We start from the raw sequence: 27,613 nt of genomic DNA on the forward strand, positions 1-27,613 counted from the left end.
TGACATATTCAAATCTCTTGTTTTATACAGTCAACAAAAAACCTAATATATAGATTTAGTTATCTCTTATTAGGTAATAAAGACATCTAATCCTCATATTTTAAAGTGGAAACCAACACATTTTTAGAATAGTTGAGTATGAATTTAGTTTATCGGAGCAGCTGACGGGTTAATTAAAGAGAAGCTCTATTCAGAGACCCACAGTTGCTCCTCTTTTCTCCTTCTCACCTACTTTATTGCATCAATTTGTCTCAAATCAACAATAAAAGAACATAATATTTGTTTTTTTTATAATGCTGCTTCATATTCATATTAAAAGTGATTCGCTGCTTGTCATCAAGCTGTAAAAATGACCTTTATCAGCAGACATTTGATAAGAAGACAAAGATTTTAGGTGATTCCCTGTCTACGCATGTCTGTGTGTGACCGTTCACTCTATGTGTGTGTTAATAAGCGTGTATGTGTGTGTACAGTACACCTTGGTCTGTTTATTACATCGTGATTTAAGTGCAGTTGCGGATATTTTCTTGGAAACAGCCCAGGTCCCTTCAAAGTCTGACCAGTCTGGTTCGATGTGTGTGTGCGTATGTGCACGTAGGTGTGAACCTGCCAATTGCCTGTCTGTGTGTGTGTGTTATGAAAAGTGTGTGTGTGTGTGTGTGTGTGTGTGTGTGTAGGTATTGGTGGTGGAGGGGGGAGGAGGGGTAGTGGAGGTTTCTTATCTACAGGCCACAGGCAGCTTTTGAGGCTCTTATCAGCAGCCACCATATTGTACTCGCACATCCTCTTGTCCAGCAGGGAGCGGAAAACTCTCCTTGCAACATGGTCCCCCCCCCCCCCCCCCCCTCTCTCTCTCTCTCTCTCTCTCCCTCTCTCTCTCCCACCTCACATTTGCCAGAGTACCAGAGCTCTCCGACTGGCAACCAACTGGAGCATTGTGTCTTCTTGGCGAAGAGAGCGAGAGAAGGAGGGGATAGACAGGACAGTGAGAGAGAGAGACAGACAGAGGTGAGAGAGGTGAGACTGACATACGGACAGAGACGCACACACCATCCACCTCCACCCTTTGTCGTGAACAACTTTGCGACAAAAACACAAATAAGTGCGTCTGGGCTGTCCTTCGCTTTCATTCTGACTTCATCTCTTCGTGAATATTTCGAAGTTTTATTTATTTTTCATTTTAAAATGATTTTTAAGGAGATTGAACTGGGTGTGAGGAGGTGTCCTGAGGGGTGTCAGACAGTTTGGCTTCAATTCTGATCTCAGATTGACAGACAGACGGTGACAGGCTGCAGTGGAGTGTGAGTGACCCGAGGAGGAGGAGGAGAGGGAGGAGGAGGAGGAGGAGGAGGGAGAACGTTAAACACTGAGGAGATACACCATGTGCGTTCACAGATTACTCGAACTCTGACGGATTTTGCATGACAGACAGACGTGGCACACTGGATATCATAATGCATCTGTGAGTACTTCTTTAATATCTTTTTTTGATGCAGCCTGTAGTATATGAGTGTTTTTAACCTCTGACTTTAATTTTAAATAATAGTGACCAATATAAAAGCGTCTGATTGGAGGTTCTGTCACACACATGATATACTTTAGTGAGAAAGTCTTTGCTTATTAAAATAGTTGAAGATAGAAATTTTATATCAAGTCACGTCAGACGGTTTGATGGATGGCTGTTTACTGTATTAACTAATTACATTTATGTGACAGTCTACTGGTTACAAGTAATACACAATATATTGTTCATTTGGCTTAAACATTAATCTGAGACATGTTTTAGACAAATATAAAATGTAGTGCAATGAAATTAAACCATTGTTATTAAAATTATTTTAATGAAATATTAATTGCATAAAGGTTTATCACAAGTATCAGAGATATTTTATTAGAGGAGATGATTCTAACTATTAGAAAGGTCGTTGTGTAAGTAATTGTGCAGGAATATATTGGTTTGACTCATAATCAGATGCTGTAATCGATACTATATTTACGTGGAGCCACACTGGCTTTGTTTCTGGGCAACCAAAGCAAAATTGTTTTATAAAATTGTGCAGAAATTCAACAACCAAAAAAACACCGCTGCAAAATTAGATCGTGAAAAGTCTCGACCGTACACGATTGTGAAAGAAGGAACTGTCCAGTATAAAGTCATGACCACCAGAAAAGACTAAAAACAGGAACAGTTGCGATTGCAAAACCTGAGAAATCATAAGAGTGTTACGCCTTTGTGCAGGGCAGAGTAACAACAACCATCTCCCTCATCGTAGAAGAGAATTCACTTGATATCCAGCATGAGAAAAATCTGTGAATTTCCATGAAATAAATTCAGATTTTAAAACCAAGAAGCGAGAAGCAACAGCTACTCGTCACATCGCACATAAAAGCTCTTTTGGTTGACCTGTGTACACATTTTCTCATCGTCTCCCTTTTGCTAAATATACACCAAATATATATCCTGAGTGCATGTTTTTCTTTTTCTTTTGTTCAGCAGACTCTTTGATATCAATCCAATCTTCAGTGATGTGGGACGTTTTCAATACTTAAAAGGATTTTGACTCATATCCTCAGAATACACACAGACAGACAGACAGACAGACGGACAGAATCATTAAGAGCGGCCACTGGAGACTCGTTCAGAAACCTCGAGTCTGCTGCTCAGGATGTACTGTGAGAAAAACCCCCGCCAAATCAGACCGCAACCACCACCCCGGCTCCACGCTGCACCCAGAGACGATACCACAGAGATAGTCGTCCATTAAAGACTGTGGCACCTGAATGAAGACGGCCTCACGTTTTCTCAATTACTGAGGAGGAGCTGATGGATTTCAGACGTAGGAAAGTAGAGCAAAGAAAGAGGAACTCAGGAGTTTAAAGAGCTTTAAAGGTCTCTGCGTGCACATGTTAGTTACTCTCACACATATTTAAAGACTCCACTGGGACACACTGACAGACGGGAGCTTGGCACCGACAGAGATCCCTCTAGAGACTTCACCACCATGATGGAGAAGCTGAACTCTACCGGCATACCTGCCTCACCCCCTGACCTCCCTCGCCCCTCCTCCTCCTCGTCCTCCTCCCCGTCCTGTGCCTCCGTAGAGCAGCACAGTCCCCTTCAGAACAAGACACTCTCGGATCCTATTACCAGCCCTCATCCTGCTAACAAGACAGGCCATAAAGGACACACGGATGTCCCGATCAGGTCCCCAATTGTCACGACGACAGCGTTGACCAGTCACCATGCAGACAAAGCGGCTGCACCTGAGCCCATTGTCATGGAGACGGAGGAGGAAGAAGAGGAGGAGGAGGAGGAGAGGCCAGGAGGACCAACATCCACCAGAGCACAAGCTGCTTCTGGGTCCCCAACTCTTTCCTCTCCACCTCCACTTCTCCCGGCACCAGCCAAGACGTCCCCATGTGCTCTACCACCTCCCACCTCCACCGCGTCCTTTGCTTTGTCCTCATCGTCCTCTCCTCTTCCTCCACACATTCCAGTCATCAGCCTCGGCCACAGCAAACCCCCTCTCCCACTCACCAACACCCCTCTGACTGCCCTCCATCCAATTCCCAACCTCCTGCACGGGCCCCACGGGGAGCTTCGCCGCAGTCAGCTGACCTGCTTGCCTGTGACGAGCCCTGGAGCTTCAGCATCTTCTGTAGGCTCCGGAGGGCCTTCAGGCGCCTCACCAGGGCCCCTGCTGCCTCAGCAGTACCTGTCTGCACACCCTTTCTTCACCAGGTGAGACCTTGCGTATAAGCACTATGGTCCCAACCTTTTGCCCTCATGACCTCTTAATATTAATCAGTTTATACGTGCAGTCCCGTCATCATCAGTGAGTGGTGAGCAGAGTGATTTTCACTTCTCAGATTGTCGCATTTGATTAATATTTTGTGGACTAATGAGTTAAACTTTCTATTCAACAAGAAAAAAAGCAGTGTTGTAAAAACATACAGTCCTATATTGATTTCTGTGTTTATTTTGAAATACCTCAAAGGGGAGCCCACATATTTCCACTCATTCCAAAAATCTGTATGGTGGAGTTGGAGCTGAGGGACATGAGGTGCCCACCATTTATTTATCTTTCATTTATGCAGGAGGATCTTATGATTTATGATTACCTTATTTCAGATTGTTTTAAATCATTAAGAAATCTGTGATGCAATACAAATATTTGTTTCGTAACAAAATTAAATATAAAGTGATTCCAGTTTGATTTGGTTTAACAGTTAAAGCATGTTTTGATCGGGATAATATCATGAGTTGCAATTATTTGGGCCAGGATACCATTACATGACATTTTCATATTGTCTCATGCCTTGTATCAAGAGTACAAGTAAATAAATTATACATATAGTATATTTATTTATTTGGCAGTATTGTAAAAAGTACCCAAAATTCATACTTAAGTAAAAGTAAAGATATCATTTAAAGATATTACTTCGGTAAAAGTTAAAGTCACCCATAAAAATAGTACTTGAGTAAAAGTCTTAAAGTATCTGATATTAAATGTACGTATCAAGAGTACAAGTAAATAAGACATTAAAATGCCACATTCTCAATCACCAGCTCCTTTTCACAAGGCATGCAAACAGATGTGGGACTCTAAACTATAAAAACCACAATACACTTTCCTGAGATGTTACAGCATCATTAATGCTGATGCTGCTTCCTTGGTAACTATGGCAAGTTTATGTTTCAGAGGAAACCTCAACTGCTGGGATTTCATGACCTCCCATAGTGATTTATAGTCGCTGCGCTGCACGGTTATGTGAAATTGACAGCAGGATGTGTGCTGTTATGAAGGCACCTCACATTTCTCACGCTAAATTTACTCATCAGAACGTTTGGCTGCTGAACACAAGTCGCATCATGGATTTTCTTTTGTGCACATTTAGTACCAAAATCCTCAAGAGACATTACTTTTGAAACTAAACATTCAGTTTTAATTGCAGCTAAATTTAGTCGTTGAACTGACAAAAGGCGACAGAACTCTTGAAGCACTTTCTGGGCTGGTACAGTTGGCAACTCTTAGCTTACACTTTTGAAGAAAGGCATTCATTTGCAGACCTTATCAAAGCCCCCCTACTGTTCATCTATTCTCTACTCCAAAAAGGATTTTCCACACAGTTTCTTTCTGTAACAGAGGAGCATCAGTGATGTAAAAAGCAGGACTTTCTTCACAGTGACTACATCTATGGTTGCACCATCTGTCATGGAGGTCTGGGAATAAGGTTCCCTCCTCACTTCTCTCTGGTCTGTTTGTAGCAGGAGGCATTGATCCCCCCGCGGTAGAATCAGCTAGTAACCAGACTTAATGAGACTGGGCTGCAGCTCTGCATGCACACTCAATCAATGCCACCAACATAATCCCTTCGTAGTTAATGGCTTCCACCAACCTCTTGATTTCTCCAGCCGCTCTCCAAGATATTTAAGAGGAGAGGTGCTGGAACGACCTAACATGTTCAACAACTGTTTTCTTTATTTAGATGCATTTCATGTTGTGAACACTGCTGAAACTCAAAATCTTACTATGCATATTTGTCTAATTTTGTGTTCGAAATATCTCATTACACTTAATATAAGACCCAATCACCAAGAAAGCAGCATTTCAGTGAGATAATGGGAGTTGATTCTAGATAATTTTACTGGTTCCAATTGCAGATTTCTTTTACTTATTACAAGCAAGAAATGCTTTTTTCAGTGAATGCACTTCCATACATGTCACATTTTCACCCGCATTACTGTGTTTTTATTTCCAGTTCTTACCTCAGTCCCTCAGGAGGAAACTATGGTGTCATCAACAACAGCCGGATCAAGAGAAGACCCTCGTCACACTTTGAGATGGAGATCACTGAATGTGAGTTTCTGTGTGACCAAATAAATAACCAGAGATTAAAATTAATATGGCCATAGTTACTGTATGTGGACAAATGATATACTGTATATCTAAAGTGTCATGTAAAGGATAAGTTATTCTGTATTTTTCTTATTGTCAATATCATTAATGTGTTAGTTTGTCTCTCGATACTTTCCTGCCACAGCCCAGTTGTTATTACTGAGGATATAAATATCTACACACCTATAAATATAATAATGGGTCATAGATACATATTTATATCTTTATAAAAAAAATCCCTTAAACAGCTGAGCACTGTAGTTTTTAACAAGCATAACTCAAACAGGAGTCAAAAGTCGATTCGTCAGGGAACTATTTTCAGCGGTGGATTAATACATTTGTGCTCTAGTATTTACAGCAGCGGGACAAAACATGTAGGGTTGACTCACAACAAACTGAAGTGCCCATGTTTACCTTAATGATAAACATGTCCCAGTGCAACAATGCCGCTCAGTGTCTGTGTTTTTCATAGTTTTAATGGGGCCCTTTTCCACCAACTAGCTTCAAGATTCTTGGAAACTTATTGTGCTATCCTGCAAACCAGCTCACATTTCCACCAGTTTTGAGCAGAAATATTTTAATCAAGGATGTGTCATCAACGGAGGATGTTGCATAACACATAACAACCTGTAAAATATGACACAGCCACTTTAGTTTGCACTTTTTAGAGCAAGGAAAATTTTCTTTGATGTTGATCTAGCTGGGAACCAACTTTTCGGGTTCTGAACCAATTTATTTTTGGTTGAAATGCTCTGGCTCACAATAAGGTGTGTGAACTGGAAAAGAACCAGTTCCATGTTGGTGGAAAAGGGGTAGGAGTAAGCTATATCATGGTATGGCTATACAATGCATGTTAGTAGAAACATTTCATAGTAAATTTTCTTTTTATGGGATTTGTTGACAACAGGTTGAGTATATATCAACTCCTTACATCCTTTATGGCCCTGCACACTCACAGTATTTGTGTCTAACAGGCCCTCCTCAGAAAATTGCCCGGCGTGTCTTCACAAACAGCCGTGAGCGCTGGCGACAGCAGAACGTGAACGGGGCTTTCTCTGAGCTGAGAAAACTCATTCCCACACACCCGCCTGACAAGAAGCTCAGCAAGAATGAAATCCTGCGTCTGGCTGTCAAGTACATCAACTTCCTGGTCACTCTGCTCAATGACCAGGCACAGGACAAGAGCAGGGACTCAGCTGATGACGAGGCCGAGGATGATAGCACCACAGCTGGGTTGAACAGAAACAAACTGAACCCTCTTTTCCAGTGCGACACCCCTCCTCCGTCCCACGCTGCCCTGCCATCCTCAGCCCATCCCGCCTTAGCGACAGCCCACAGAGACAGAGACTCAACTGACTCAGTCATCGCTTTGGCTAACTCCCCAGCGACGTCCAGTTGTTACGGTGACACGGACAGCGAGGAGAGCTTTGGGGCTAAGACCTCTTTGGTGACCCATGGCATTCTGGGAAAGGTCAAGGGTCAGATGAGTATGGTGGCGGCCACAAATGATGAGCGGTGACATGAAAAGACAGCAAACAAAGAGGTGTGCAGACAGACTGAGTTTAAATGCCACACTGATGGACAGGACAGTAGTGTGAATAAGAAAGACAGATTTTGAGCAACATTTGGTGCTTTGAACTGTCTTTATGTTTTTTCCTGTAATGTGCAAACATTGAGTGTGAAGCTCTTGTTTTAGGAAAATAGTGAACTCTTCTCTGGTGCAAGTTGAAACATCACAGAACCTTCCAACAGACCCCAAATGAAGTCACAATGTTTCTTTGTTTAAATAGTATACCCCAAAGAATCCAAAAGAAATGGATCCATAACATGGATAAATTATGCAAGACAGGATCATGAAATCTAATTAGATCAGCTCAGACTGGATCTTCCAAAGAACACCACAGAATGATAAAAATGTTCATTCTCTCTAAATGTACATGTAAACAAGCAGCATTGCTCCAGTAAAGTTATGGTGGCTTAGACAGCCTCAGACTCTATGTTGTGCCTGCAGAGACGTGAATGACATGCATTTATGGATTTAAGCTGCAGTTTGGTCCCACCCTGACATTGTGACACACTTGTACCAGACAGAAATAAAGTGTGTTTTAGTTTGCTGTTCCGTATTTGACATCCTCTTACTGCGCTCCAAAGACTGCTCTTTGTCAGCACAATTTCTCAACACATGCCATGTTTGGCAAATGTTGAGGAAACATTTGTGTGTCCTCAGAGTGGTCAGTAAAGGGTAATCTCAGTCTGACATGAATCAGATGTTAAATGTATAAATGCAGTGCTGTTGGATTGGAGTTATGAATGAACCAATTGAAATGTGAATGCTTATTTTAAGCTGTGTCGCACATTATACAGTATGGGCCAAGGCCACACTGCATGTTGTTTATTTGTGCTGTTTGACCAGAGCGACAGATTAATAATGGTACTTTTAACACGGGAGCCATAAACAACACCGGTTAAAAAATAATGAAAAAAGTGAGTGATGTGATTCCCTGAAGACCAGTATGACTGTTCGCTGACGTTACTGTGACAATCACAGCCCTGGAAAAAAGAAAAAAAAACCCTGTTGACCTAATTGCTTTTGAAGTGCTGAGGTTTTACCAGGCTGCAGATTTTGGAAGGAGTGTTGTACATGTTTTCAGTGGAGGAATATGTACTCAGATCTTTTACTTTATTAAAAGTAGCAGTATCGTGGTGTAATAATACTCTGTTACAAATAAAAGTCTTGCATTTAAAATCTAGCATCTAGTGATGGTGTTAGCATCGAAATATACCCAAAGTAAAAGTACTCATTCATGCAGAATGGCCCATTTCAGAATAATAAATATTATACTACTGGATCATAATTATCTCCACCAAGAAAGCTGTTTTCATCTGTGTCTGTTTGTTGGTTGGTTGGTTTGTCAGCAGGTTTACATAAAAACTAAAGAACGGATTTCCACGAAATTTGAATGGAGGATGGTTGTCGACCCCATTGAGGATCCAGATAAAGGGACGGATCCAAGATCTGTTTTTTCTGTTAACTTATAGTGCATGGACTTAAACAAAACTTAAACAAATCATCCACAGGCTTGTATAGGCAACTGAGAGAGACGGGAATGTCTCATTTTCACGTCAGTTGCAAAAAAAGGCCAATAAAAATGTGATTACTATATGTAGACTACAAATGTTACATAGAGCCCCTTTAATGAAAAAATCTGATCTTTTGAGGTCGAAAAAACATTGGAAATTTCGCAGCTGATGAAGCTGGAGCTAACTTCCATACGCTACCAGATAGCTATATAATATATAATAATAAATCATCATTTAATATCTGGTTTATATTTTATGTTGATAATCTGAAAGTAAAAAGTAAAAGATGTCAATGTCAATAAATGTGGACAATGTTTGCTTCTAAAATGTAATGGAGTAGAAGAGTGTAAAGTAGCAAGAAATAGCCTATAGTTAATACAAGCACCTCAGAATTTAACTTAAGTAAAGTACGTTGCGTAAATGTACTCGGTTACATTTCACCAATGCATGTTTTTGATGTGTTTGTGCATACTGTATGTGTGTGTTTGTGTGCGCGTGTGTGTGCAAGCAATCAAGTGGATGTGTGGCTAGTTAAACAATTATGCAACAGAAACATTTGTAGGTGTGCGGTTGCGTGTCAGGAAGGTTGGGGTGGATGTGGGAATGCGGTTAGAGATGGGGTTGAGCCTGGTGGTGTAAGTAGGGGGGCGTAAAAGTGAGAAATTTGGGTGTAAGGTGCAGCTGTGCAGTGGTGCTGGTGTCTCTCTGCCTGCGTGCTCGGCTCTATCAAGTGGCCAGGAAATGCCTACAGTTAGTGCTGTCTCATTGATGGCCAACAAGTTTCCTGGAGGAGGGGTGGTGGCAGTGTACTGTATGTGTGTGTGCGTGTGTGTGTTGATGGGTGTTTGATGGGTGTTTGGACATGTGGGGTGGCAACCGCTGCATGGAAGAAAGGGAGAGGGGAAAAACAAAAAAAAGAGTACAGCCACCAGGATGCCCTGGGAACCCCTACACACCCGGTTTCAGGGCCACACAACAGGAAGAGCTGCTTTCACAACGCTGCTACGGCTGCCTCTGCCCGCTCTGCTATGCCAGGCTGCTCTGTCGCTCTCTGCTGCGCTCTGAAACCACAGAGAGGATTACACACCGAGGCAGGGGTCACACATTAAAGGGGTACTGCAGTTTTCTGAAAGAAGTTTTTATTTTTTGCAGCAACACAAGTGATTTGCTGTATTGTTGCAAGTTATTTAACAATAATATGTTGCAGTACACTCTTGCGAAATGCCTCCCGGTGTCATTGTGTAATGCATTGGAAGATAAACTTCATCACAGCACACATTTGGCTTGTCATAACACAGAAAGCACAGGTGTGATTGATTATATAAGAACGACTGCATCCCATTTAGGTTCATTTAATTGTGCCTTTTCTAAAATTTGCTCCATGTTCTGCTAACAACTTCAAACTTCTCAGCTTTTTTTAAGATCACCCAACTTTTGACCTGATAACTTTGTCGCTATCCATTGGATGTGAAAATATTGGAAGCTCTTTCTTAGTTTTGAATGGATTCTTGTTATTCACAGTCCCTGTTTAACCCATATTGTTATCTCTGCTCCATCCCCTGAGAGGATGACTTTACTGAACTAAATAACAAAGCTGTTGCCTGAATTTTCCCAGAGTGGGAAGGACAAGCTGTTCTAAAACGTGGGGGGGTTTTTGTGATCTGCAAAACTTTAAATTAAATAATGTGAAGACGCACAATATAGGTGAAGGAAATGAAACCTTATAACGGGGGTGTTAACCTTCTCCCCCTCTCCTGATACAGGAGGCCAAGCAGGGTAATGCTGGCCAGCCTGGGACTTAGAGATAATGTCCCTGCCTCCACCCCTCCGTTGTGCCCCTCTTGCCACCAGAGTCACACCCACTTGCACACAGAAATACCAGTACCTCTATTTCACCAGTCATGCAGTCTAAACCTGCACGCTGCATGTGAGCAGTAGACATGCCGGAAGACTCTTGGTCCTAAAGCAGCTTTACTGTAGCTCGCCGATAATGACGAAATGGCTGTTTAATGCAGAGGTTTAGCAAGTTGCCAGGTTTCATAAAGGCAAAAACAAAGTCAGAGTAGACAGTGAAATTGTGATTTTTTTTAAAATGTAGTGATAAAACATCATATTTGCATCAAAACACATGTTGATAATCTAACACTGAGCAAAATGTACAAAGTAAGAACACTCAGGATAAAGACAGTAATTTAACATAAATGTTTTTTAATTGAATGCTGAAGAAGATTACAGTGTTAAGGAGAGATAATTGCTAAATGATCGGTATACTGTTTATGTATAACTTGCCTTAAAGATGAACAGGAAATAATATCATCAAAAAATCATCAGTTAAAGCTTTTGCAAAAATAATTGCATTTTTATTTTCTTACAGAATTGGACACATCTTGCACACAGCATGTAAGACATGTACCTAAACACATATTGTCAAAATCTGGAAACATATTTTCATGCATATTGCATATCGAACATATCGAGGGGGGACGAGAACCAAGTGACATTTGATCAACTTGTGGATGACAATATACTTAATCAACATTATGTAGGGACATTTGTCTTGTCAAAGGAAGTCACACACATCCTCATTCATGAACTGCCAGGATTACAAGTAATGGAATAATATTGAAGTTGGGTTTCAACTCAAGGCATTTCTTTACAAAAGAAGAAATTAAACCTTTAACTTGCATCATAGTTGAGTAAAAAGAACATGAAACAAAACATGAATAGGGTCAAGATCACTTGTCAAAATAAAAATGAAAAAATATTCTCCACTGTTGTTCAGTTATACACTCTGATGTTACTAATTCTTAACCTTTTTTTAAAAATGTGTTACACATTTAATGTAAATTCAGCCCGTCATTCAGTTTTCAATACTTTCTCGCCTTGTTTTACCAGTGAATCCATGCCGTCATTCACTTTTCTCTCCACATTTTTTGCAGCTTCATTCGTCTTTTCTAACGTGTTTTTCTTGCTGAATTTTCGCCTGCCCACCTCAGATACTGCAGATCCAGCTGCTGCTCCGACAGCTCCGCCGAGCACGCCCCCCAAAAACACGCCAAGCACCAGACCCAGCAACGCTCCCCCTATGACTACCTTTGGCACCTGTTTAGCAGTGGTCCCAATTTTCTCCCACACTGAGCTCTCAGCCACCATTTTGGCCCCTGCTTTGGCCCCAGAGCCCACCTTCCCCCACACCGGACTCTGTGCCACCTTCTTTGCACCGGAACTAATTCCAGCTCCAACTCGCAGAGAATTTTCAGCCATCAGTTTAGCTCCAGTTTTGGCCCCAGATCCGACTTTTCCCCACACAGGACTCTTTGCCAAATTCTTTGCCCCGGTTCCAATCCCAGCTCCGACACGCATGGAACCATCTGCCATCAGTTTGGCCCCTGATTTTGCCCCTGAACCAACTTTTCCCCACATGGGATTTGCTGCTGCTGCCTTTGCTCCAGATCCCACCCATGCAGAACCATCCACCACTACCTTGGGAACTCTATCTCCTACTAGTTTGGACACATGTCCGGCACTAGCTCCAACCTTCCCCCACACAGAACTGTCAGCCACCATCTTCTGAACGTTTTGTGCTCCGCTGCCGACCTTTCCCCACATTGGACTACTTTTCACCTTCTTTGCTCCCTCGCTGACCCACACAGAGCTATCTGCCAACAGCTTGGGTAAATTCTTTGCACCAGACTCCATTTTCTCCCTAATGGAACTGAGAAGTGAAGGGTTAATGGTGGAAAGCGTAACAGGAGGAAGGCTCTCGATGTTCATGGTTCTTACACTCATCTCTGCCTCATCCCTTGTTTTCTCAATCTCATCCTCTCTCACTTCCTCTTCTGACTCAACCACAGGCTGCATGTAGGAATAAAGTGCCCGCCTTTCAGAACTGAGCTGTCTAACGTCCCCTTGTCTTTCTTCCTCTGGTTTTTTCCCCTTTCTCTCCCTTGCTATCTCCACTTGTCTCTGTCTCACTCTGTTCTCTGCCTCCTGAAAAGCAGGACAAGAGTAACACTGTCCTCCAGCCTCCTTCACCGTCTGCTCCACCTTCTCTAGCAGCTCGACCAAATTCTTACTCTTCCTCCAACCTCCTGCCGTCTCCATCACATGAAACCTGTCCCCGCATTTCTCCACCAGCTTTAACAAATCCCCCCGCTGACCAGCGATGTAAGCCTCCACGCTGTTGTTTCCAGCCTTCCCACTTTCCTTCAGTCGATCTGCGTAAGTAAAGAGGACCATCGCGTGTCTTTGGACTGACTCCGGGCCAAAAACGGATTCAAGAGCCCTGAGAGCCTGCAGCTCGGTCTTTGCTGGCTGGTCTAATGGGACGCACAGGAGGAAGGCGTGGGGACCAGGACTGGCCAAAGCAACACAGGAGGAGATCTGAGCTCGCACCTCATTTGGAGTTTGCTCTGAATTGAACCAGTCTGGGGTATCCACCAACGCCACCTGCAGGTGAGAGAGGAGAGAAGAAGAGTTGAGTCATGGGAAATTAGCCGGATTGTATTGTTTCATGCCATGAAACAGAGGAGCGTGTCAAAGATTAGATGTTTTGGCAATGGCACACGGTCTAAAAGGAAAATTCAACTACGCAAGCAAACAAAATCTTCATAACTTACCCGTCTCCCTTCAACCAGAGCTTTCTTTTTCTCACACTCCTGAGTGATTGCTGTGAGGCTTTCTGGATGTGACTCAAACTCCTCCCGCCCCAATATGTAGTTGGCAGCTGCGCTCTTTCCTGCTCCAGATCGCCCAAGCATCACCAGGCGTAGCTCCTGAGACGATGAGGAGGAGGAAGAGGAGGATAAAGGGAATGAGTAGGCGGTGGGGAGAGATGAGGGAGCTGGGGCAAAGGTCGGCGATGAGGGGGGAGAGCCGAAGACAGGCGAATCAGAAGAGGAGGTCGGAGACACGTCAGGGGATCTGTCTTCAAAACTGTTGATTCTGTGGTGCACTGAAAAAGAAAAATCAGGTGAAATCTGGGATTTAATACGGAAAATTAAAAATGAAAATTATTTTTAAACATCATAGAAGTGAACTTTAAGGGACATAGCACTAGATAGTCAGGTCCTGTGACTTACAAGTAGTGACCAATTTTGGTGATGATTTATCCTCAGACATTTGTGAGAGTAGAGCTCCATCTATGGAGGAAAAACAGAAAATATGAGTCTGGTTCATTTTCAGCTCCTATTTATTTTTCTTCTTCTTTTGCATAGAAATGTAGACCATTAGGTAAAATAATTGGATCCAGAACTTTTTTCTAATGGCGATTACCTGCATTTAGTCTGAAACTGGGCGTCCTCTTCACCTGTGTGTCATCATGCGACTCTGAATACGACTGTCGCTCTGGTGCTGGAGTTGAATGAAGCCCGTTAGACGCTTGGCTCACACCCACTCTTCCGTCCATCACATCCCTCTCTTCTCTTCTCCTCCTATACAAGGTGGTGCTGTACTCCTCTCCACTATCAATACTCCTCTGTGTTTCTGTGTTTGGGATGTGTGTTGGAGCTGTCCTCTCTGTTCTCTCCTCCTTTTGAGCTCTGTAACTTTCCATAAGTTCTTGCTTTCTGTCTTTCACTCGTTTGTCCAGCTCTCTCTCCTGAGCCGATTTCTTGTTGTATACCCCGTTTTTCTTCACCATGTTGTCCACCTGTTACATAAATGAATAGATAACCAAAGATGCATTTAGGAAATGTCACCTAACTCAAATTTACAATTACAGAGTCACTTTTTATAACAAGGGAAGACGTTTCTGAAGGAAGTGCGGTGTGAATGCTATATTGTTAAAAAAGCTGACACTAAACTGCATTGCTGGTTTGAAAAGTTGAATAGTGGCCATAATGTTTAAAAGATTTGGAAAATTGGGTTTGAAAAGATTTTTTTGCTAATAGTATGAAAGAGAATGCATGAGAAAAGTGTAAGAAGGAATATGAAGAGTTGGAAAAGTGTTAACAAGCTGAACAAGCTGTACAGTCGTTTTGGTTTTCACACTACGTGACTGATCACAGGGGGTCAGACACTACAAGATCACGCGCACAAGACGTGACACAGGAATGAAACGATCCAAACAGTCCAGGTTGATTGTGCGCTGATTTGCAGTCAAAAACAAAACAAACAAAAAAACTTGTGACTGCTTGCTCCTATTGTGGTTCAGCAAGGAGGATGGGGGGACAAAGCATGCGCCCACCTGAACTAGGCAGTACTTGACTAATGGCTACGGACTAAACTGCATTACTTGAATAATTCCTGGATGCTAAACTGCACTGCTTCACTAATGAATGGGAGTGCATTGCTGGCATCACTTTGTATGAAGAGGCAGCTGGAGGAGAAGTTAGGAAAGTGTCTAGTTCTCCTTCCCTCTGGAAGTTTCAGAGTTTATGCACAGTTGCTTAGTACTTCTGTCACAGGCTCACAGTGCCAATGTGTCATTTTAAATGATTCCATGGTAACGTGTGAGAAATGTGTGGAAATAAGAGAAAGTTTAAGACAATGTTTTAAAGATTTTACAGCTCATCTCCACTCTAATGATGATGTCGCATACTGTAGCTCTGAAAATTCCTACCCATAAACACCAATGTAAAATGTAATGAAAAATATGAGAAGGGCTGATTGTGTCAAAAGTATGAATGTGAGAAAGTCTTAAGTGTTGTGAACGTGTGAAACAACTGAATGGGGTTTCAGGCTGAAAGTATGAATGAGTAGATGAAAGTTGAAAAACCTTGAGAAAGTGCAAATTTGTGGGAATTCTGACAAATCCATCCATCCATTTGAATAAGAGAAATTTCTCCAACAATGTGGAATATTTATATATTATATAAAAGCTATTAATGATATAATCAATTAATTGATTCATAATTATAATCAATAATGGAGCTGAATGTTGAATGTTTATTTAAATGAAAAATGGTGGGAGTTAAGTGCCAAAAATCAAACAAACAAAAAAAGCCCTTAGGCAGACGAATAACAATACAAAAATGTTGATACTCGTTCTCATCAGTTCCTGGAGTGAGTCTCCACTAAGGAATGAATTCCATGTCAGACAGGGTAACAACGTAATAAGTCAAATCATTAAGACCTAAACTGGTCCTGACCACGACTGGGTGTGATTGTATCAGTGTGGAACAGGGCGTTGCTGGGAAAAAAACTACCGCAGACAAAACAATGAAACTAAATCAGGATTTCACTTTTTATAAAAGTCCTTGAGAAACATCACTAAATCCACTGCATTTATTTTTTGACATATACATCAGAACTAATTGAATTGTGAGATAACCATAATAATCAGTATGAAACAAAGCTGTTGACATTACACAGTGCAAAATGTGTGTGCAAACTCTTGTCTAGACACTTTCTGTTTACTCTGACAACTCACCTTCTCCAGCAGCTCACAGACCTGCTCCCTTTCGCCTGGCTTACGATTATTGATGACATGGTACCGTCCCCCACAGAGCTCAATTATCTGCCTCAGGCCTGGGTGTTCTTTCTGCAGGTATTCCTGTGAGGAACAAATTTAGATTTGCTATGTGATGCCATTTTCTGCTCTTACAAACAGCAGCTGATCGGTCCAAATTGTTTACAGTGAATGTTAAGAAATACTGCAGGGATGTCTGAAGGAAACACAGTTTACACAAAATGATGCCTTGATCGAGGCTGTCATGACAGAGTATGCTTTTGAACACCAAAAGGTCAAATTCTGCACTTCTTTTTCAAAGTGTGCTTGGACTTTTAAAATACTAAAATCAAGAGGACTTGACATTTTATCTGAGCACCCCACAGAGACTGTACACCTCTAATACCTCCACTGTTTTTCCCATCAAGTAGTCCCCACAAGTCAGCAGGACCAGGGTGTGATCCAGCACCTTCTCCCCAAACACCAATTCCAGCTCTGCAGGCACACGACCCTCCATCTGAGAACACCAGGGAAAGAAAAGGAAACAAAAGGAACAACAATTAGGAAAACACAGAAATGTAAAAAAAAAAGCTATTACTTTTAAACTACTAAAAAGATTTCCTTAATGATTGCATGAGCGAATGAGACCATGCCAAAACACAAGTCGAAGTGCAAACAGAGACTATAACCTACCTCTGTAAACTGGCAAACAGGTACCAGCAGTAAAATAGCATGTGGGCCTGGTGCTAGCAGTGTCAATGCTTCCCCAGTCTCCTTCCTGACGCTGTCCTCCATCTTGCCACCGACCCAGAACCACCTCGGTGCCTCCACCAGGGTCACACTCCTGCCATCAGAGACACCCTGCCGCAGCTGGCAGCTCCTGGAGGCACTGGGAGTTATTGGGGACAGCTGGCCCAGGATAGTGTCTGCTGATGACGTCTTTCCACATCCAATGTTTCCCAAAAGAACAATCCTGAGCTCTGGCGGCGAGGACCCATAGTAACTCCCTCTCAAGTGCTCACTCATAGCTGGAAAGTGAACAAAAGTAAAAGGTGTGTTGTGAGAATACATGTGGCTTTAAACCAATAACAGACTGAGATGAACATGCAAGTGAAATGGGAAAAAGTGAAGACTGGATAGGTTAAGTACCATCTGTTAGGTGAAGAGTATGACTTCCAAAAATAAACATGAAAGTTGTGATGTCTGTCTTGTTATTATGTCTAATCTGTGACATGTGTACGGTTGCCTCTCTTCTCTGGCTGTTTGTGTCCAATAGATAAAAGTATTTTTATTTCCTTTGAACATCACACGTCTTTCCTACAAATTCACTCCAACCTCTCACACATTTTGCATGAGTCAACAGGAACTATGCTAATTGATAATAGCTGTGGTCTTAGATGAAGCTTTTATTTCACCAATATCCTTCTTCCTTTTGTTACTGCGTCCCTTTTTTCTCAGTGTGCCTCACACACCACACCACAACTCACCAGTCCAGTCCAACTACATTCTACCTGGACTTTTATACTTGGACTGATATGCAAACATGCACAAAACACATCCACCTACAAAAGTACACAAAAATAACAACCAAACATATGGCACCACACAACAGAGGAGTATTCTGTAAAAATGGTGCACGTTTAGCACTAAGGTGAAACTTAAACTTGGCATTAAACCAATACTGAAAGTAAAGAGTTTATGTAAACGAGACAGCAGGTGTCATGACAATTCAAAGCTCGCATAACACCGACAACCATTTCCTCAGAATGACACACAGCTGGTATTCAAAACTACAGTGCTTGTGACATATAAATATTGCCAAGATGTAGGTTTACTAGTTCTTTAAACACCTTAGTTTAATAAACAGACGTATTATTAAATAATAAAAATCATACTTACTCAACAGTTTGAGGTCTTTGAAGCTGTGTTCATGTACCGTTTTCTCTCTGTGCTCTGTTCCGTTGGCACTGAATTACGTTTCTTATCCAGACAACTTCAGTACATGTCAACTACTAAAAGCTGTTCATCTCAGGGAGCAACCCGTCTCACCACTCCCAATTTTGAACACATGCACACACAAACGCACTTGTGAATATCTTTTTGCGTGCGCAACAGGTTTCTTTGTCTGTGGGCTGCTAAGCATTCCCCGATGGGGCGGAGGAGGTGTATCCCGGGGCACACGTGAGTCATTCTACCTTCAAGATTTATCTACCACACCCTTTCAGTGTCAAAACTTGTGGATGAGCTTCAGGGTTTGCAGTTGTTTAGTTTGGTAATTGGTAAAACGTGCAAATATTAGTGTAAAATATTTTGATATGATGCAGTCACTTCACCTTCATGCCTTCACTAAATAGCACTTTGAAGTTTCACCCTCCACAGTTTATGACTTCTTTACAGCCTGTGACTTATGTCCAGTATTATCTGTAAACAAATTCACAGGTGTTGAATTTCAGAGCAATTAGTCACATAATAGACCTCAATATAAAACTCTCTTACAAGTATCAGGTCAACTTAACGACTTAAGTGCTCGCCCGTGGTTAATTAGTAACTTATTTAATTAATCATTATTTTATAAGGACTGAAATAACCCTCTTCACATATATTTGGTTTGACAGAAGTTAATTGTTATGTTACAGAATTGCAGTTTTGATTGTGCATATCCCATAAACTCATCCATGGCCACTCTTAGCTCATAGGATGGCGTTTTCAGAGAATTGAAATAGTGGCTTTATTCTCTAAAACTTTCCAGCTTTTATTTTTGAATTAAATTAGAGAACATGGAGCACTTCTAAAAAGGTGTAATATCTAACATTTTCGCATAAAAATGTCTGAAACAGGCTACACCTTTGTAATATTATCTTGAGCTGTGTACTGTTTGGCCGACTATCGCTATATTCAGGGGAAACACAAGACGATGGGTCAAAGAGTGACAAAGGAAGTCAGCAAGCGTGACATTTCCTTGTCCATGAACATTTCTGCCTGAGCCACGTCACCGATCATGGGACAACAACTCCCATGATCCCAAGCTTCTTCACATCGTCAAACTACATCTTTTGTTTGTTTTGATTGACAGACACCTCCTGGCAGAAATACATACTGTGTGTTTAATGCGCCCAGTGACACAGACAGAAGGTATCTGGTCAGCAAAAGAAAATTACATGTTTCAGTCTTCACACACATCTTTTGACTGAACAACCAAGAAAAAAACTTGACATATTTAAGTAAACTTGCCTATTGCAATATTTTTTTAGTGCAGAGAAACATAATTTTAGAACAAAATAGATTAAAAAAGTAAGTATTTATATATCTTTTATAAGTGTAAACTGAGAACGTGCTTGGTACTGCTAGTACAGTCTTCATCACCACTCACATCCCGGGCATCACATAGGCAATGTTTTCCAGAGTGGAGGCCTTAAAAACAATGATTAAAAAAGACAGTTGTTCCCTCCTTCCTGATTACATAACATATTGGAAGAACAATCATTTCACTCATGTGCATGCCTGTGCAGGCTGTCAGATACGTGGTGTGAACGTTCTGTTAAGTGGCTGCATCTCTCACCAGTGTCTGTTCTGTGCAGCTACTCAACTCTGGTATCTCTGCCGTGAGGCAGAGTAGAGGAGCCAAGGCGCACAGCAGAGAATCCAAAAGCAGAGACAAGCTACTTGACATACTCACCATTTTCTACAGAGACACAAAGAAGGGCAATTATCATCAAATGAGTAATGTTCTCCTGCGGCTAAATCAAACCTGCCCTTCTTGATCTCGTCGGTAGTTGTAGTCATGTAGAGACACATGTTTGTGTCAAAACTGGAGTAAACAAAGTGTAATGTTTTATAGGACTGCAATGTACATGTCACGTACATTTTTCAGCTCTAGGATGCATTTTAGCATATTTTTCTATCACTAAATATTGTGCATATTGTGTATTATTTAACCTTATCACATTTATATTGTTTGTTTGTACAGCCAACTTCATTGGCCTTTTTAGGGGTTATTTAGTCTGAATGCCTGGTAAAGTGATCTATTTTCATGAATCTCCATTTGTTGTATTTGCTCTCAAATATGTAGTCCAACAGGCATAACAGCCCTCACATGTCAGTTAAAAAGGTAAATATAACGATGACATAACTATGAGTTCATAAAGCAACACTGTAACAAAGGTTTACATCATGATTTTAAAGATTAAAAATAAAAATATCCAATTATGAAGGCACAGCCCATCCATTATCTATGTAATATGCTCACAATATCAATGAAAACATCTGAGACCAGCATAATTATAGATCAAAAAGAAAATTCTTCACTTTCTTCATTGAATCTACTCACATTTGTCTCCTGAAGATGGTGTCCAATCAGGAACAAGGATTCTCCCAGCAGGTGTAGGTGAGCTGCAGCACTGACAGGATCCCGGTCAGAGCAGCCGGGACTCCTGGAGGTGGATCTGAGTGTGTCCCAGGCCGAACCAGGGGGACTGCACATAGAGCTTACAGGACTGCAGGTGTCCTTCATGGGGCTAGATACCATTGGATTACCTGCAGAGCTCATTTTAAAAGATGTCACTGAACCGGGAACAGGTATGAACGGACGAGTCCTGTGGGTTACCGAAGTGGCAGGAGGGGCGATAATTCTGGTGACGGGACAGTCTGCCATGTTGTGCTGGTTATCTAGATACACCCAGTACTCTAACGTGGAGCTTTGACTTTTCTGGGAGAAACAGAAAGGTAGAAAAATCTCACAAAGTCGAGGTGAAAGTAGAAATAAAGTCTGAGAAACGTACAGCATAATTACCTGATCAATGCTGCCCTCTGCTGGGCAACATGAATGCAACAACTTGTCTTGGATATTCTGGAAGACAGTTTACATTTCAACATGAGTTAGTATAGATATTATATTTCTTAATTGATTTTACCACATACAGACAAACTTAACTTTACATGTAATCCCATGTTCTTTTTACATCCCTGCTGTTCTCTCACCTCTTGCCCTCCTCTTATTCCCCATCTGCCTTGTGGATAATCAGGGAGGAAACTGGAGGACTCTGCTCCATAAAGGTCAGGGTCAGCTTCACTATTACCTGCAATGTCCCAATTAATCAGATTAAACAGCTGAAGAATATCCTGTTAACCATCTCGTCATTTTATGAAGTGTCCTTTATGCTTGCACTGTGGTCACATGATTAGTCATGGTGGTTTTAGCTGACATTTGCTCACCACTTACCACTGACACACTGTGTTACACAATGATGGATTTGTTAAAGTTACAATATCAGCTCGCTGCACAGCTAATGCATTGTAAACACACAGTAACATTAAAAGCACCTTACCAGAGTGTTGTTTTTTCTTGTTGAGCAAGCCTTGTGGTTCCTGAAAAATGTAAATAACAAACTATCACAAGTAGCTCTAAGAATTAAAGGTTCAATTTACCCAAAGGTGAAATTTGTCGAAGCCCCCATCTGCTTCAGTTGTTGAGGAGAATGCTACAATGCTGTTTTGCTGTGAAGCTCCATAAATGTTTTGTGAACTACAAAACATCACCTGACTTTCCATCAGCATGGGGTTGGGTATATGATGACTACATTTAAATTTTTGTGTGAACTTATCCTTTAAAGTAAATTACAAGATCCAAAATGAAGAGATAAAAGCCAGGAAGTTAAACTTAACTGGCAACGATAACTCTGCAACCACTTAGGAAAACATATACATAATTTTAGGGATCAATATTCAATCAAAAATACACTGTTTTATTTACTGCATTACATAAGGTCTGTATGTCGCAGAGTTTTATAGAGGGCTTATACAAGACAGTGTGTACAATGTGTACAGTGTGAACAGTGCATATCTCAGCTCAAATTGTCGCAGATCAGAACAGTTCAAAGTTCAATTATCTGCAGTAAGATATACCTTTGACATTGCCACAGAGCACAACACTGATGCAAATGTATAGATAACATGTGCCAAGGCACTACATCATAATATATTACATCTATTGTTTACACGCCTAATCACTACTGTTGATAGTCTTAAAACTTCATAGTCAACAATTTCCCCAACATTCATCTAACCACCAGTGCAGTCCACCTTGTAAAGCTTCTTGGTGCAGCATTCCTCAAAATCTAAATCTGGATCCTCCTGCTCCTCCTCATCCATCATGATGTCTCTGAAGGACCTTTTCGACCCTCTCTGGTTGCTCAGTAGGCCAGCTTCATTGTCCATCTACAGGAATGAGAGAGAAAGTGATTCAGCAGCAGTAATGATACTGGAGTACGAGCTCCGCTTGTGATTGAAAGGTTTAGTTCTTATAAAATGTACTTTATTGTAAAAGCTATGTACGCCCTATTTGAATTTGTTGTTGAGATTTATGTCAGACCAAGATGGAGGGTGAACTAAACATATTCTTGTAATTCAAAATGTGAGTATAGCAGTCTGCAAGCAAATTAATCACAAACCTTTATTTTCAAGTGACAGGACAATGGTAATGCCATAGTCAGTGGTGGAAGTACATTTAACATTCAAGTACTGTATTTCAGTACTAATTCTTGAGTATTTTCATTTTAATGCAACTCCACTTTATCTCAGAGATAAATGTTGTACTTTGTACTCTCCTGCATTTGTCTGACAGCTTTAGTTACTCATCAGATTACAGCTTTTATACCCTTTCTGCGCAGTGATAACCATGCATCGCCACATTTGGTGACATTTTTCTAATAACTTGAAGGGTTAAGTGTTCCTCTAAGTGTTTAGAAAATCCTGCAACTATAGACTACTTAAAAACTCTCTTTGATTAGCTGGGAAATGCAGTCACACGCACATTTATTCGGAATTTAATCGGAAACGCATTACGGCTAAGTGAAATAGGTCTTTTAATTGTAGTTAATAATTTCCAGCGTGGTTATTGTACTTTAAATTAAGAACAAGGGTCTTACTCTGAATACTTATTCCACCATTAGCCATAGCTAGTGCTAGGCCAGCACGGACATGTTAGCTTAGCATAGCATCTAAGACCACTATGTAGAAAACGAGCAGTAAGGTTTCAGGGTTTACCTAGAAAGATACATGAGAGTCTGGCTTTGATACAGCTGAAAAAACGAAAGAAAACTTGAGGCCGTTTGCTCCAAATGTTAGGCTTTCCACCTGTCCCGATTTTAACACAAACAATGAGCAGATAATTAAGCATGAAACCGTCAGTTACGTTCAACGTCTCCCTAACGTTGCCAGGTTACAGTCATGGTTAAAGTTAGCTTATGCCTTCAACTGGCTAAGGCTAAAAGCTAGCTTTGATTTCATATATTACAGCGGCCGTGTCGACCGAACAACACGCTAACATGAAGCCCAGCTAACAAGTTCAAATATAGACCTCTAATTCGGGTCATGTTTTTCACCAGTGGCCTTGAGTAAACGTCTCTCATGTCGGTCACTGGGTCTGTCTGGACCGTGTGAAGGAAAAAGCTGCTGACTCACGTTTAGCACCTCAGTCTGCCTCTCCCTCCCTCTCCGTCTGTGTGCTGATTCACGGTAAGCTTGACGAGAGTTAACTGATTTAATAGGTGACCGATTATTATGTCTGCGTGAGCAGATTAGCTCTGTAACACATGTATCACATAAAATTACATAATGGGAGTTTAAACACGTATGACACTCCTGTTCAGATACTTCTGTGTAGGCGATTTTTGTTTCTGTTCTGTTTTTTGTTTTTTTGTGGTTTTGAGCTTGGTCCCTTGTTTCCAGTTCGTAAAACTTAACATCACAGAATCCAGTAGTAAAAAAACAAAACAATTTATAAATAACAAATAGAAAGACACCCGAGTATCGTTTGTTTCCAACTTTTTCTCAATCAGCAGTTAGGAGAAGTTAATGATTTGCACCTGCCCTCACTGATGTGGCTGAATGAGAACAAATCTCAAGCAAGTCCCAAGTCATTTTATCTATGGCAAGTCTAGTCAAAGTAAAGGTACAGAAGGCAGTTCTGGAGAAAGATATTTGATTGTTGATTGTTGAGTCTCATTGCCAGATCGTCAATGTTTTGGGTCGGCTTTCCCCCCTCTAACATACCGCAGTCTTACCTGCAGTGTCAGGTCTTTAGAAAGAGAAAGGGCAAGGTATTAGTACCTGTCTCATAATGAGATCATTGGCACATTTATCTAACCTATTAAAATAACTATAAATTCTTAATTTCCCCTAAATCAAAAAGAAAGTCAAGACAACAGTGACCTGAGTCCAAGTCACAGTGAGTCGCCCACGTCTCTGCAGTGGATGTGCTGTTCAGGTGCCCACATACCTTTTTGTAGTGTTGTTCTTTCAGCAGTATTAGTATCACTTACGCAAGTCATTCCTGAGCTGTTTGTCACCAGCTGGACGGTCAAGTATGATGTGACTTGAGTGCCATTTAAAAAAGATATTAATCTGGCCATGTTGATCCATTTACAAAATGCATGAACATTGCACAAATAGTTATCATTTTAAAAGCTGAACTTTTGGTTTGTTTGTTTTATGGAAAAATAGTATGAATTCAAATTGTTGGCCTAAAGCTCTAACTCAAATCCTTGGATAAAATCATAGAAAGTTTCACCATATTTCTACAAATCAGTTACATATTATATGCCCATATCTGATCTAGTTTCTCTTGTCCTACTGAAACTTAACAGTCGTCACGCACCAACGTGGTTGAACTTGTTCATGTTTCTCATGAACTGATAACTGCTGGTGCATTGTGCTGATACAATCATGTGATTGTTTTATTTTCCGTACCATTAGTCACTGTTGCACCACTTCCTCCCTCTTCACAAACTCCCACAGTCATGTTTAGCGTCAGCTCCTCCTCCTCCTGTCTGTTCAACTTTGGAATACCAAAGCTGCACGGTCACGCTTAGCGTTCGGCCCTCCTCCCTCCTGTTTACAAGGGCAGGACTAAAACTTCCTTACTCATGCTAAGTCCTGTAGTCCCTCCCTTAGGACTTTTCCAAGCTGCCCTCATAGTTGCTGCATCATGTTAACTCTCAGTCCCTCCTACTATTTTTTTTCATAGCTGAAGTAGCCAGGTCATGTTTAGCTGAGGTTTTGTTCCTGTTTTCATTCAGCTGCTGCCGGAGGGTGGAGACAGAGGAGGATCGTGTATAAAAGGGGAGAAGACTGTTGGGACTCAGAGCACAAACTGTCCTGGACATCCAGAGAAAACAGTGAACGCTGTGGATATAGACCAAACCTGCAGAAGTTCATCCTAACTGGTGAGTGAAACACAATATTTACATTGCTGTTTTTGTCATACTTTGAACTTTTATCACCTCTTTCTGACATTTTATACCTCTTGAATCTCAGCATTATGTTGGAAGATAATTTATGTCATGCAGAAGCTCATCTCTTACATCTTTGTTTTTTCAGGGCCACTATGGAGACAGAGACGAAGACTCAGATGGCAACAGAGCAGATGACTGACATGTAAGAATAAGCTGCTTAGATTTATTGTAAATGTAAAAAAGTAGGTTTGTAGGACAGTACGTGCTGACTTTCTTCTTGTGCTTGTAAAAGTCGATCAGCTGTTTGTCGCCAAGATAAACATCTATAGGCGAAGCAATTTACATAATGTATCTTCTGTACTTTGGAGTCCCAAATTTGTTCTTATGTTCATGTCGCTGGCTGTGCTGAAATCGACTTGGATGCAGTGATTATAATGTATTTCTTTTTTTTTGCAGGGATCTGTCAGAACAAATCAAAAAGGTGACAAAGGAGAGCCACATCAGGGCAGAAAACACCGAGCTGATGATGAGCTTCCAAAAGGCACAAGTCACTCTGCAACAGTACAAGGTAATACAGTACAGCACAACATATTTTAAATCTATTTTTATCAGATAATCTCCCTTTTTTTTATTCCATTTTGTATGCTACTGTGATCTTTTTGTCTGACATCTCCTGTCCTTTTCCCTCCCCCTTCAGCTCCTCCTGTGCTCGCTGTATGAGATCTACCAGGCCTTGGAGGAAGAGCTGGACAGGAACTCCAACCACCCTGGTGTCGCACCTATTTACTTCCCGGCTGAGCTGGCCAGGCTGGAGGCCATCGAGAAAGACCTGGAATACTTCTACGGCCAGGACTGGAGAGAGAAGATAGTTGTCCCTGCAGCCACTAAAAGATACTGCCACAGACTCAGACAAGTATGTTTCGTTAGATCATACATATATTACACACAGTTTTACAGCTGTTAGATACTGAAGTAAAACTCTCCATCCTTTTTTTCAGATTGGTAAAGAAAACCCTGAATTTCTGCTGGCCCACGCTTACACCCGGTACCTGGGTGACCTGTCTGGAGGGCAGGTCCTGGGCCGAATCGCCCAGAAGTCCATGGGGCTTAAGAGCAGCGAGGGTCTGTCGTTCTTCGCCTTCCCTGGTGTGACCAGCCCCAACCTGTTCAAACAGCTGTACCGCAGCCGCATGAACAGTGTGGAGCTGATGGAGGAGGAGAGGAATGGCGTGCTGGAGGAGGCTGTCAGAGCGTTCGAGTTCAACATTCAGGTACAGAGAGAGAGAAACCGCAAAACAGAAATTTCATGTTGAGGGCTCTTGCAGTTATGTTTTAAGCCAGAAGCAGCTGACAGATGTTCTTTCCTTTGTTTTACAGGTCTTTGATGGTTTACAGAAGATGCTGAGTGTCACTGAAGATAAGTTACAGAATTGTTCAACACACTCCAAACCAGTTCAGATGCTCCAGATCAATGGGAGCCTTCTCAAAACTACTCCAATACTGAGGATGGTTCTAGGACTTTTTGTGGCGCTGGCGACCGTCAGCATGGGAATCTATGCTTTTTAGAAAAGCAACACAACAAGAAATACTATGTATTTGCTTTAAAAGGTCCAGTGTGCAGGATTTAGGGGGATCTATTGGCAGAGATTTATAATTATGTTTCCATTAGTTTGTAAACACTTGAAACTAAGAACCATTTTCTGTCTGCAAACTCACCACTAGATGCCACTAAATCCTCCACGCTTGACCATAAAAGAGTGTAAGATCTTTGATTTTGTTCCGAAAAATACATTGTAAGATTTCAATGGTTTGTAACAAAATACTTTGTAATATTTTTGTAATTTAACAGAGAACCATTTAAAATATGCATCCATGAAAGCTGTAATGATTTTCTGTCTTACACTGTTCTTCACGGTGGATTAAAATGTGCAATATGTGTCCCTTCAAAACTGTAAATATGTTATCTTTTTAATAAAACCCTTTGTGAAAAGAAAACACTCTTTCTCTGGCAA

At 41.3% G+C, this 27,613-nt stretch overlaps 4 protein-coding genes across 12 annotated transcripts; 2 read left to right on the forward strand and 2 right to left on the reverse strand.

Moving 5' to 3' along the window:
• The first annotated feature begins 909 nt into the window (after positions 1-909).
• On the forward strand, positions 910-8,650 carry lyl1 (LYL1 basic helix-loop-helix family member). 3 transcript variants are annotated; one of them, XM_084383493.1, is made up of 5 exons: positions 910-1,102; positions 1,198-1,462; positions 2,495-3,742; positions 5,764-5,861; positions 6,875-8,650. In XM_084383493.1, exons 3-5 carry the CDS (start codon positions 3,003-3,005, stop codon positions 7,417-7,419), a joined length of 1,383 nt encoding a protein of 460 aa, XP_084239619.1. In that variant the 5' UTR covers positions 910-1,102; positions 1,198-1,462; positions 2,495-3,002; the 3' UTR covers positions 7,420-8,650. The 3 variants fall into 3 exon arrangements, with proteins under 3 accessions (XP_084239619.1, XP_084239620.1, XP_084239618.1); XM_084383494.1 differs by having other exon boundaries at positions 910-1,017; XM_084383492.1 differs by having other exon boundaries at positions 910-1,462; positions 2,498-3,742.
• A 2,662-nt stretch (positions 8,651-11,312) lies between these two features.
• On the reverse strand, positions 11,313-19,377 carry LOC311275170 (uncharacterized protein). Of its 2 annotated transcripts, XM_084383478.1 has the most exons (8): positions 18,271-19,377; positions 17,065-17,399; positions 16,778-16,888; positions 16,354-16,476; positions 14,256-14,631; positions 14,063-14,122; positions 13,601-13,935; positions 11,313-13,430 (listed from the first exon to the last, which is right to left on the reverse strand). In XM_084383478.1, exons 2-8 carry the CDS (start codon positions 17,395-17,397, stop codon positions 11,838-11,840), a joined length of 2,931 nt encoding a protein of 976 aa, XP_084239604.1. In that variant the 5' UTR covers positions 17,398-17,399; positions 18,271-19,377; the 3' UTR covers positions 11,313-11,837. The 2 variants fall into 2 exon arrangements, with proteins under 2 accessions (XP_084239604.1, XP_084239603.1); XM_084383477.1 differs by having other exon boundaries at positions 17,065-19,377.
• Positions 19,378-19,461: 84 nt separating this feature from the next.
• hmgxb4b (HMG box domain containing 4b) lies at positions 19,462-24,191 on the reverse strand. Of its 6 annotated transcripts, none has more exons than XM_084383540.1 (8): positions 23,830-24,191; positions 22,450-22,584; positions 21,696-21,735; positions 21,349-21,446; positions 21,161-21,217; positions 20,699-21,076; positions 19,931-20,053; positions 19,462-19,782 (listed from the first exon to the last, which is right to left on the reverse strand). In XM_084383540.1, the coding sequence occupies exons 2-8, from the start codon at positions 22,582-22,584 to the stop codon at positions 19,738-19,740; spliced, it is 876 nt and encodes a 291-aa protein (XP_084239666.1). In that variant the 5' UTR covers positions 23,830-24,191; the 3' UTR covers positions 19,462-19,737. The 6 variants fall into 6 exon arrangements, with proteins under 6 accessions (XP_084239666.1, XP_084239664.1, XP_084239667.1 ...); XM_084383538.1 differs by lacking the exon at positions 23,830-24,191 and adding an exon at positions 23,751-23,811; XM_084383541.1 differs by lacking the exon at positions 23,830-24,191 and adding an exon at positions 23,726-23,810.
• hmox1b (heme oxygenase 1b) lies at positions 23,794-27,596 on the forward strand. The gene is made up of 7 exons (XM_084383591.1): positions 23,794-23,883; positions 25,446-25,592; positions 25,747-25,803; positions 26,058-26,169; positions 26,299-26,514; positions 26,600-26,872; positions 26,979-27,596. Exons 3-7 carry the CDS (start codon positions 25,754-25,756, stop codon positions 27,165-27,167), a joined length of 840 nt encoding a protein of 279 aa, XP_084239717.1. The 5' UTR covers positions 23,794-23,883; positions 25,446-25,592; positions 25,747-25,753; the 3' UTR covers positions 27,168-27,596.
• The last annotated feature ends 17 nt before the right edge of the window (positions 27,597-27,613 follow it).

The sequence above is a fragment of the Pagrus pagrus genome (genome assembly GCF_965226575.1).
Source record: "Pagrus pagrus genome assembly, chromosome: 2".
Lineage (NCBI taxonomy): Eukaryota > Metazoa > Chordata > Actinopteri > Spariformes > Sparidae > Pagrus > Pagrus pagrus.